The 15,432-nt window shown below is 32.8% G+C and overlaps 1 protein-coding gene across 1 annotated transcript; it reads left to right on the top strand.

The window, feature by feature from the left end:
- Positions 1–2,675: 2,675 nt before the first annotated feature.
- Positions 2,676–4,256, top strand: LOC128644264 (E3 ubiquitin-protein ligase TRIM21-like). The gene has a single exon (XM_053696939.1). The coding sequence runs from the start codon at positions 2,676–2,678 to the stop codon at positions 4,254–4,256; it is 1,581 nt and encodes a 526-aa protein (XP_053552914.1).
- The last annotated feature ends 11,176 nt before the right edge of the window (positions 4,257–15,432 follow it).

Genomic DNA, 15,432 nt, shown 5'->3' with positions numbered 1-15,432 from the left:
GGCCAGGCTAAAAACAATTGCATGTCATGGAAGGGGATCTGCCCTGTATATATTCATAGTGAAATCAGTGGCCCAATGGTTATTAACCCTTTGAAAATATCTGTTACTTATTCAAAAATGAGAATTATGTCACTTATGCCAGGGTTGGCATAAATTTCTGTGCCAAAAACACCATTGGGCCAGGCTAAAAACAATTGCATGGCATGGAGGGGCATCTACCCTGTATATATGCATAGTGAAATCAGTGGCCCAATGGTTATTAACCCTTTGAAAATATCTGTTACTTATTCAAAATAGTAATATTTGTAGTGGTGCCAACGTATGCCCTTTTTTCAAGTTTGTATATCTAATTGTTATATAAAGAGATTCCACCTCTGTGTAACTACATTATATGAATCATATTATTATTTTAATAAAACCTATATTTTTATTTTAAAGTCAATTTAAAGCAGTCTGACAAAAAATTGAATAAGAAACCAACTTCCATGAATAAGAAACAGAATTTCACGAATAAGAAACAGCTTGAATAAGAAACCAACTTCCTTGTCGTGTCACACACACTATTTAATAACAGTCACACACACTGTTTAATAACACTCACACACACTGTTTAATGACAGTCACACACACTGTTTAATAACAGTCACACACACTGTTTAATAACACTCACACACACTGTTTAATGACAGTCACACACACTGTTTAATAACAGTCACACACACTATTCAATAACAGTCACACACACTGTTTAATAACAAACAGTCACACACACTGTTTAATAACACTCACACACACTATTTAATAACACTCACACACACTGTTTAATAACAGTCACACACACTGTTTAATAACAGTCACACACACTATTTAATAACAGTCACACACACTGTTCAATAACAGTCACACACTATTTAATAACACTCACACACACTGTTTAATAACAGTCATACACACTGTTTAATAACTGTCACATACACTGTTTAATAACAGTCACACACACTATTTAATAACAGTCACACACACTGTTTAATAACAGTCACACACACTATTTAATAACACTCACACACACTGTTTAATAACAGTCACACACACTGTTTAATAACAGTCACACACACTATTTAATAACACTCACACACACTGTTTAATAACAGTCACACACACTATTTAATAACACTCACACACACTGTTTAATAACAGTCACACACACTATTTAATAACACTCACACACACTGTTTAATAACACTCACACACACTGTTTAATAACAGTCACACGCACTGTTTAATAACACTCACACACACTGTTTAATAACAGTCACACACACTGTTTAATAACACTCACACACACTGTTTAATAACAGTCACACACACTGTTTAATAACAGTCACACACACTGTTTAATAACACTCAAACACACTGTTTAATAACACTCACACACACTGTTTAATAACACTCACACACACTGTTTAATAACAGTCACACACACTGTTTAATAACAAACAGTCACACACACTGTTTAATAACACTCACACACACTATTTAATAACAGTCACACGCACTATTTAATAACAGTCGCACGCACTGTTTAATAACAGTCACACACACTATTTAATAACAGTCACACACACTATTTAATAACAGTCACACACACTGTTTAATAACAGTCACACACACTATTTAATAACAGTCACACACACTATTTAATAACAGTCACACACACTATTTAATAACAGTCACACACACTGTTTAATAACAGTCACACACACTATTTAATAACACTCACACACACTATTTAATAACAGTCACACACACTATTTAATAACAGTCACACACACTGTTTAATAACAGTCACACACACTATTTAATAACAGTCACACACACTATTTAATAACAGTCACACACACTGTTTAATAAGTCACACACACTATTTAATAACAGTCACACACACTATTTAATAACAGTCACACACACTGTTTAATAACAAACAGTCACACGCAGTTTAATAACAGTCACACACACTGTTTAATAACACTCACACACACTGTTTAATAACAGTCACACACACTGTTTAATAACAGTCACACACACTATTTAATAACAGTCACACACACTATTTAATAACAGTCACACACATTGTTTAGTAACAGTCACACACACTGTTTAATAACAGTCACACACACTGTTTAATAACAGTCACACACACAGTCTATTCCCTTGGCTGGGCAGCAGTGAGCGCGCACTATTTCATGCTGGCTCAGAAGAAAGCTCAGTACTCAGTCACTGTGACTAGCTACAAACTGAGAGCGGCTCTTCTTCTCTCCGTGCTATTGTACTGACGTCACGCTACGCTCACGTGACCCGCGTGATGACGTGACGACGCCCGACACAGCAAGTTACACGTCAGTGCCCTTACAGGCAGAGGGGAGAGAGGGTCCGACCGTATCATCTCAGGCTCCGCACACTGTCAGGGTCAGATGATGGTCCGGTCAGCTGAGCAGAGCCTGAGTTGTCACGGGCTGGGCTTGGGTAAAGCAGCTCATAGGAAAACCATTGTAACGAAACGGTCACCTGGCAACCCTATGCTTTAGTAATTCTCGGGTATAATCTCCCCCTTATCACACGACTAGGGTCAGTAAAGATAAAAGTGACTGAAGTTAACCCTTTCTATCCCCAGCAGCATGGCGTCTGTGGCTCTGAGAGAGGAGTTAAATTGCTCCCTGTGCCTGGATATTTACACCACCCCTGTCATGCTGAGCTGCGGGCACAACTTCTGCCGGGACTGTATTGCTTCTGTGTTTGATAGCCAGCGGGAACGCGCCCAAGCTTATTCCTGCCCTGAATGCAGAGCAGAATTCCAGGAGCGGCCTTCCCTCATGAAGATGCGGAAGCTGTGTAACATTGTAGAGCATTTCACGTCTACCCATCAGCAGCAAGAGCGCAAACCCGATCTGATCTATTGCTCCTACTGTATTGACTTCCCTATGGTGGCTGTGAAAAGCTGCCTGCTCTGTGAGGCCTCCCTATGTGAGAACCACATGCACATGCACAGCAAGTCAGTAGAACATGTATTAGTCAGCCCTACTGGCTCCCTAGACCTCATGAAATGCTCAGTACACAAAGAGGTCCTGAAATACTACTGCTCACAGGACAACAGGTCCATCTGCACCTCCTGCTGTCTGCTGGGGGAGCACAAGAACCACAAGGTGGAACTTATCAACCATGCTGTTAAAAGCACACAGGAGAAAGTCAAAGCTGCTATAGAAGGAATCATCTCAGAGAAAGAAGAGACTCAAAGGAGAATAGAAATCCTAGAGGGAAATGCAAGAGGTTTTCAAATGAGAGCCCAGGGTATGAAGAACAAGGTGGCTGCTTTGTTTGAGGTTATTGTAAAACAGATCAGAATCATTCATGAGAAAGTTGTGAGTGAGATTGTGAGACAGGAGGAGAAGGTCTCAGTGCAAATCTCTGGACTGATTCAGGAGCTGGAAACAACTTTAGAGAACTATTCAGAAGATTTAAGATACTTTGAGACACTAAATAACATGACTGATCCACTGACTTTATTGAATGAATGTACAGCACTCTATGATTCACAGTCTGAAAATAATGAAGATGAACAAGAAGATGTAGAATCCAATCCAGATCTGGATGAGGTCCACATATCACTGTTTTTACATAAGAGTCTTGAGATGTTTGCAGATAACCTGCATCATATGGAAGCAGCAAAAGGATTTTATATTCCAGAGATGGCCGATATATTACTGGATATAAAGACAGCTGGGAGCTATATTGATGTCTCAGAGGATCTGAAAACCGCTACAAACACAAATACTTTACAACCCAACAGACAAATGACCATTAAACCTTTTCATGTATTAAGCGCTGGAAGCTTTTCTTCAGGAAAGCATTACTGGGAAGTACAAACCAGTGGGTCAGAAGACTGGAAAGTTGGAGTTTCCTATTTTGAGTCTGCAAATGTTTTTGTTTTTGCAAGTAGCACGTGGTATTTATGCAAGTCTGGTGGGAAGCTCTCTGTCTTCCATAAAGACAAACAAATTGCTTTACATGACAAGGCGTCCATTAGCAGACTTGGTGTCATTCTGGACTATGAGGCTGGGAGACTTTGTTTTTATGAGATGTCTAAACCCATCAGATGCTTACACACGCTCAATTGTACGTTTCCTGCCCCTCTCTATGCCTCATTTACTGTTAAAGAGGGTCATATAAGAATTATAAACCCTAAGAATCAGAACCATTAAGTGCCTTAAATGAATACATATTACTTACATAATCATAGATTTATTTATATACCTCATTTGTTGTTGACAAGTACCAACATTGGCGAAATAACAACCGCCTTCCATATTGTGGAATTGCCAGAAGCTCTGTCCCACTGTGTCTGTAACCTGTGAATGTCCACAACCTGCTCCGTAACACTAACGCCACAGGCAAATAAACATATATACATACATACACAAACACACACAAACATATATAAATAATATTTACATACTTATGCACACACATACTCAAACACACATATATAGATATATAATATTTACATACACACGCACACATAGGGGCCGATTTATCAAGCCGTCAATTGGCCCCAATGTATCTGTTTCCGCGCGAGCCCTTAGGCTCGCCGGAAACGGGAGTTAAGAAGCAGTGGTCTTAAGACCGCTGTTCCTTAACTCGTCCACCACCTCTGAGGCGGCGGACAGCAATCCACCCGATTGCATACGATTGGGTTGATTGACACCCCCTGTTAGCGGCCGATTGTGTACATAGACACACGTACATACAGTATATAGAGACACACACAAATTAAGACATATACACATGCGCAAATGTACATAGACACATACACAGATATAAACACATGCACACAAAGAGACACATGTATGCACATGCAGAAATATACACAAACACACATACATATATAGACACATACAAATGTACAGAGAGACACGTAAACATGCACACAAAAGTACACGTAAACATACACATATATAGACATACACTTGAATCAGCACATAAACACACACGTACACACAAAATTTACATAGATACACATCCACTAAAAACACGCACATGCACACAAAGACATATACATGCACATATATAGACGCATAAATTAGCCCACAAGCACACACATGCACGCACAAATGGACATACATACACAGATACATACACAGGTAACACTACACAGATAAACAAACACATATACACATACACATACATGCACAGATATAAACACACCCACACACATAGACACACAGATATAAACACACACACACATACATATAGACACACAGATATAAACACATACACGGACATAGACACACAGATATAAACACATACACGCACATTGAAAAACTAAGGGATAAAACACCTAGGAAGGTGGCGCACTAAAAAAATGAATATAAATATACCAAAAATGTGATGTGACCGATGTGATAATATACAATAGAATACAAAAATAAATAATGTGTATGAATGGTAAGTGAACTCTCAAAAAAATAATTGAAATAATCAATAATAGATATTATATTAAAATGAATAATGTGAGTATTGGCTTAAGTAAAGTATATCTATACAAAGGAGCATTTTTGATGTTACTGTTTTTCATAGTTTATCCTGCGATTTCTCAAATTTCCATAATTATTTATGATATGGGGTTTAGTATAAACCTTTTACGCAATATACAAATCTTCAATACACTCAGTCTTTTTGACAAAGGTAATATATAAGATATTTGATCATTTAAACAAACAATCCTTTTATTTATATGTTTTGGCAGCTAATTAGTTAATTTCCAAGTACACACTTTCAGTTTATATCAGACCCTACATATGACAAACTTTACCTCCTTTTCCCATTGGATTATTTGAAAACGCTGGAGAACCAATGAAACACATTGTGGCAGCTTAAGAAGCGCCTTTTTACCTGTTTGTATATGTCATTTTATGCCTGATGAAACGACTGTGTTATTAAGTCGAGAAACGCGTTGCAATATTAAACCTGTTTTTAATTTGTACGGAGGTGTCTGCCTTTTTTACTCACACAGAACAAGTCTTATCTTCACGGAGGTATATCGTATTTCCAAGTACATAACAATCCTTATCCTACACACTGCCAACACACGTTGTTTGGTTTTTCTTGGACACAAACCATTCTGAGATCTGAGAACAGCTCTTACCCTGATACGTGATTAGTATCCAGTTAGCTGACTACATCAAGTGTCGGCCTGTTCATCTGCACTGAATAAGTGCCATAAAAAATTGTGAGTTATATTCTTTCTCTTCTTTTTCCACATCATATATGGATTTCACTATGAGGCGCCCATTTTCTTTTTAATCTACATACACAGATATAAACACACACACACACATATACACAGATATAAACACACACACACACATAGATACACAGATATAAACACACATAGATACACAGATATAAACATACACAAATACACAGATATAAACATGCACAAATACACAGATATAGACACACACACACACATATACACAGATATAAACACACACACACACATAGATACACAGATATAAACACACATAGATACACAGATATAAACATACACAAATACACAGATATAAACATACACAAATACACAGATATAAACATACACAAATACACAGATATAAACATACACAAATACACAGATATAAACATGCACAAATACACAGATATAAACACACATAGATACACAGATATAAACATACACAAATACACAGATATAAACATGCACAAATACACAGATATAAACATGCACAAATACACAGATATAAACATACACAAATAAACAGATATAAACATACACAAATACACATATATAAACATACACAAATACACAGATATAAACATACACAAATACACAGATATAAACACATAAACATACACAGATATAAACATACACACAAATACACAGATATAAACATACACAAATACACAGATATAAACATACACAAATACACAGATATAAACATACACAAATACACAGATATAAACACACACAAATACACAGATATAAACATACACAGATATATACACATCATATATGGATTTCACTATGAGGCGCCCATTTTCTTTTTAATCTACATACACAGATATAAACACACACACACACACATATACACAGATATAAACACACACACACACATATACACAGATATAAACACACATAGATACACAGATATAAACACACATAGATACACAGATATAAACATACACAAATACACAGATATAAACATACACACATATACACAGATATAAACACACACACATATACACAGATATAAACACACACACACACACATATACACAGATATAAACACACATAGATACACAGATATAAACAAACACAAATACACAGATATAAACATGCACAAATACACAGATATAAACATACACAAATACACAGATATACACAGATATAAACACACACACATATACACAGATATAAACACACACACATATACACAGATATAAACACACACACATATACACAGATATAAACACACACACACACACATATACACAGATATAAACACACATAGATACACAGATATAAACAAACACAAATACACAGATATAAACATGCACAAATACACAGATATAAACATACACAAATACACAGATATAAACATACACAAATACACAGATATAAACATGCACAAATACACAGATATAAACATGCACAAATACACAGATATAAACATACACAAATACACAGATATAAACATACACAAATACACATATATAAACATACACAAATACACAGATATAAACACATAAACATACACAGATATTAACATACACAAATACACAGATATAAACATACACAAATACACAGATATAAACATACACAAATACACAGATATAAACATACACAAATACACAGATATAAACATACACAAATACACAGATATAAACACACACAAATACACAGATATAAACACACACAAATACACAGATATAAACATACACAAATACACAGATATAAACATACACACATATACACAGATATAAACATACACAGATATAAACATACACAAATACACAGATATAAACATGCACAAATACACAGATATAAACATACACAAATACACAGATATAAACATACACAAATACACAGATATAAACATACACAAATACACAGATATAAACACACACAAATACACAGATATAAACACACACAAATACACAGATATAAACATACACAAATACACAGATATAAACATAGACAAATACACAGATATAAACACACACAAATACACAGATATAAACATACACAAATACACAGATATAAACATACACAAATACACAGATATAAACATACACAAATACACAGATATAAACATACACAAATACACAGATATAAACACATAAACATACACAGATATAAACATACACACAAATACACAGATATAAACACACACAAATACACAGATATAAACACACAAATACACAGATATAAACACATAAACATACACAGATATAAACATACACACAAATACACAGATATAAACATACACAAATACACAGATATAAACATACACAAATACACAGATATAAACATACACAGATATAAACATACACAAATACACAGATATAAACACTCACAAATACACAGATATAAACATACACACATATACACAGATATAAACATACACACATATACACAGATATAAACACACGCACATAGATACAGATATAAACACATGCATATACACAGATATAAACGCACACATATACACAGATATAAACATACACACACATAGATACACAGATATAAACATACACACATATACACAGATATAAACACACACACATACACAGATATAAACACACGCACATAGATAAACAGATATAAACATGCACACATATACACAGATATAAACACACACACACATAGATACACAGATATAAACATACACAGATATAAACACACACACACACATATACACAGATATAAACATACACACATATACACAGATATAAACATACACAGATATAAACACACACACACACATATACACAGATATAAACATACACAGATATAAACACACACACACACATATACACAGATATAAACATACACACATATACACAGATATAAACATACACAGATATAAACACACACACACACACATATACACAGATATAAACACACACACACACATATACACAGATATAAACATACACAGATATAAACACACACACACACATATACACAGATATAAACATACACACATATACACAGATATAAACATACACAGATATAAACACACACACACACATATACACAGATATAAACATACACAGATATAAACACACACACACATATACACAGATATAAACATACACAGATATAAACACACACACACACACACACACATATACACAGATATAAACATACACACATAGATACAGATATAAACATACACAGATATAAACACATACATATACACAGATATAAACATACACACATATACACAGATATAAACACACACACACATAGATACACAGATATAAACACACACACATATACACAGATATAAACATACACACATATACACAGATATAAACATACACACAGATACACAGATATAAACACACACACACACATATACACAGATATAAACATACACACATATACACAGATATAAACATACACACATATACACAGATATAAACATACACAGATATAAACACATACATATACACAGATATAAACATACACACATATACACAGATATAAACACACACACATATACACAGATATAAACATACACACATATACACAGATATAAACATACACACACATAGATACACAGATATAAACATACACACATATACACAGATATAAACATACACACATATACACAGATATAAACACACACACACACACACATATACACAGATATAAACATACACACATATACACAGATATAAACACACACACACACATATACACAGATATAAACATACACACATATACACAGATATAAACATACACACATATACACAGATATAAACACACGCACATAGATACAGATATAAACACATGCATATACACAGATATAAACGCACACATATACACAGATATAAACACACACACACATAGATACACAGATATAAACACACACACATACACAGATATAAACACACGCACATAGATAAACAGATATAAACATGCACACATATACACACACACACATAAACAGATATAAACATGCACACATATACACAGATATAAACACACACACACATAGATACACAGATATAAACACACACGCACATAGATAAACAGATATAAACATACACACATATACACAGATATAAACACACACACACATAGATACACAGATATAAACACACACACATACACAGATATAAACACACACACATACACAGATATAAACATACACACATATACACAGATATAAACACACGCACACATAGATACACAGATATAAACACACACGCACATAGATAAACAGATATAAACATGCACACATATACACAGATATAAACACACACACACATAGATACACAGATATAAACACACACGCACATAGATAAACAGATATAAACATACACACATATACACAGATATAAACACACACACACATAGATACACAGATATAAACACACACGCACATAGATAAACAGATATAAACACACACACATACACAGATATAAACATACACACATATACACAGATATAAACACACACACACATAGATACACAGATATAAACACACACACACAGATATAAACATACACACATATACACAGATATAAACACACACACACACACACATAGATACACAGATATAAACACACACACACAGATATAAACATACACACATATACACAGATATAAACACACACGCACATAGATAAACACATATAAACACATACATATACACAGATATAGAATGGATTATGGAATTCTTAATGGTGCGCAAATCTACTTTCAGGAGAAAAAATTGGTGTGTGACATCAAACGACTATCAGCGAGGCTGCAGCGTTACCTATGCCAGAAGGTGAGTGGAGGAGACATACCCACGAAGAGACCGAAAGGCATGCAGAGGTAAAGTAGCCGATAGTGCGAATCATACACCCGATCCAACTACAAACTATTACATCAAAATAAAACTAGGCACTTTGTAAACTTCAGAACTAAGAAATTATACAGGCACAAGGAACGTATATTTAAAGGAAAATACAATTGGGACTAGTCGTTTATTGAAACGATTCATATATATACACATATTTTACTTTTCTTCTCAAAGTGTGACTTTACTTTGTTTTGTGTGCAAACAGTCAAACCTTTTGTACCAAAATAATAAGGTGGATTGGTGATATATCAGCTATTCAGCTACTACCGCAGCATAAAGAGTGGTGCACCACTATATTTCTAAACTTGCAAACAAGTTGTATATGTAAATCCCCAATTTTCTTTTAACTCTATGCAATAGCATTTTTAAATAATTGAAAAACTTGTCTTTACTCTTTTAGTTCTTAATATTTAAGACCGGTCATAAAATTAGGAGTTTACTTATGTGTTTATTGAAATAAATGTGTTTGTATTATATCACTTATTTGCTTTATTGTTTTTATATTATATTCACAATATTTGCCTATACCAGTGACACATCCCCTGCTGCTGCTAGCACACTCTCACCAATTTATATATTTATTATATACACAGATATAAACACACACACATAGATACACAGATATAAACACACACACATAGATACACAGATATAAACACACACACATAGATACACAGATATAAACACACACACATAGATACACAGATATAAACATACACAAATGCAAATATATAAACATACACAGATATAAACACATACATATACACAGATATAAACACACACACATAGATACACAGATATAAACACACACACATAGATACACAGATATAAACACACACACATAGATACACAGATATAAACATACACAAATGCAAATATATAAACATACACAGATATAAACACATACATATACACAGATATAAACACACACACATAGATACACAGATATAAACACACACACATAGATACACAGATATAAACATACACACATATACACAGATATAAACACACACACATAGATACACAGATATAAACATACACAAATGCAAAGATATAAACATACACAGATATAAACATACACATATACACAGATATAAACACACACACATAGATACACAGATATAAACATACACACATATACACAGATATAAACACACACACATAGATATACAGATATAAACATACACAGATATAAACACATACATATACACAGATATAAACATACACACATATACACAGATATAAACACACACACACATATACACAGATATAAACATACACACATATACACAGATATAAACATACACACACATAGATACACAGATATAAACATACACACATATACACAGATATAAACATACACACACATAGATACACAGATATAAACATACACAGATATAAACACATACATATACACAGATATAAACATACACACATATACACAGATATAAACACACACACATATACACAGATATAAACATACACACACATAGATACACAGATATAAACACACACACATATACACAGATATAAACATACACACACATAGATACACAGATATAAACATACACACATATACACAGATATAAACACACACACATAGATACAGATATAAACATACACAAATGCAAAGATATAAACATACACAGATATAAACACATACATATACACAGATATAAACACACACACATAGATACACAGATATAAACACACACACACATAGATACACAGATATAAACATACACACACATAGATACACAGATATAAACATACACACACATAGATACACAGATATAAACACATACATATACACAGATATAAACATACACAGATATAAACACATACATATACACAGATATAAACATACACACATATACACAGATATAAACACACACACAAAGATACACAGATATAAACGCACACACATATACACAGATATAAACACACACACATAGATACACAGATATAAACATACACACATAGATACACAGATATAAACATACACACATAGATACACAGATATAAACATACACAAATGCAAATATATAAACATACACAGATATAAACACACACACATATAGATACACAGATATAAACATACACAAATACACAGATATAAACATACACACATAGATAAACAGATATTAACATACACACATATAGATACACAGATATAAACACACACACATATAGATACACAGATATAAACATACACAAATACAAAGATATAAACAAACACACATAGATACACAGATATAAACATACACAAATACAAAAATATAAACATACACAAATACAAAGATATAAACACACACACACACATAGATACAAATATTTAAACATACACACATATACACAGATATAAACACACACACACAGATACACAGATATAAACATACACATATACACAGAAATAAACATATACACAGATATAAACACACACACATAGATACACAGATATAAACATATACAAATGCACAGATATAAACATATACAAATACACAGATATAAACATACACACATATACACAGATATAAACACACACACACAGATACACAGATATAAACATACACATATACACAGAAATAAACATATACACAGATATAAACACACACACATAGATACACAGATATAAACATATACAAATGCACAGATATAAACATATACAAATACACAGATATAAACATACACACATATACACAGATATAAACACACACACATACACAGATATAAACACATAAACATACACAGATATAAACATACACAGATATAAACACATATATAAACATACACACATATACACAGATATAAACACACAGATACAGATATAAACATACACAAATACACAGATATACACAGATATAAACACACACACATAGATACACAGATATAAACACATACATATACACAGATATAAACATACACATATACACGGATATAAACACACACACACACATAGATACACAGATATAAACATATACAAATACACAGATATAAACATACACAAATACACAGATATAAACACACACACATATACACAGATATAAACATACACAGATATAAACACATAAACAGATATAAACACATACATATACACAGATATAAACACACACACATAGATACACAGATATAAACATACACAAATACACAGATATAAACACATACATATACACAGATATAAACATATACACAGATATAAACATATACACAGATATAAACACATACATATACACAGATATAAACATATACACAGATATAAACATATACACAGATATAAACATATACACAGATATAAACACACACACACACACATAGATACACAGATATAAACACACACAAATACACAGATATAAACACACACACATAGATACACAGATATAAACATACACAAATACACAGATATAAACACATACATATACACAGATATAAACATATACACAGATATAAACATATACACAGATATAAACATATACACAGATATAAACACACACACACACATAGATACACAGATATAAACACACACAAATACACAGATATAAACACACACACACACATAAATACACAGATATAAACACACACACACACATAGATACACAGATATAAACATACACAAAAACACAGATATAAACACACACGCATAGATACACAGATATAAACATACACAAATACAAAGATATAAACACACACATAGATACAAATATTTAAACATACACACATATACACAGATATAAACACACACAAATACACAGATATAAACACACACACACATATACACAGATATAAACATACACAGACAGATACACAGATATAAACACACACATATACACAGATATAAACACACACATATACACAGATATAAACACACACATATACACAGATATAAACACACACATATACACAGATATAAACACACACATATACACAGATATAAACACACACATATACACAGATATAAACATACACAGATACACAGATATAAACACACACATATACACAGATATAAACACACACATATACACAGATATAAACACACACATATACACAGATATAAACACACACATATACACAGATATAAACACACACATATACACAGATATAAACACACACATATACACAGATATAAACACACACATATACACAGATATAAACATACACAGATACACAGATATAAACATACACAGATACACAGATATAAACATACACAAATACACAGATATAAACATACACAGATATAAACATACACAGATATAAACATACACAAATACACAGATATAAACATACA

The sequence above is a fragment of the Bombina bombina genome, unplaced genomic scaffold, assembly GCF_027579735.1.
Source record: "Bombina bombina isolate aBomBom1 unplaced genomic scaffold, aBomBom1.pri scaffold_2386, whole genome shotgun sequence".
In the NCBI taxonomy this organism is placed as follows: domain Eukaryota; kingdom Metazoa; phylum Chordata; class Amphibia; order Anura; family Bombinatoridae; genus Bombina; species Bombina bombina.
The sequence above is the reverse complement of the archived record's forward strand: the minus strand, read 5'-3'. Positions and strand labels throughout refer to the sequence as shown.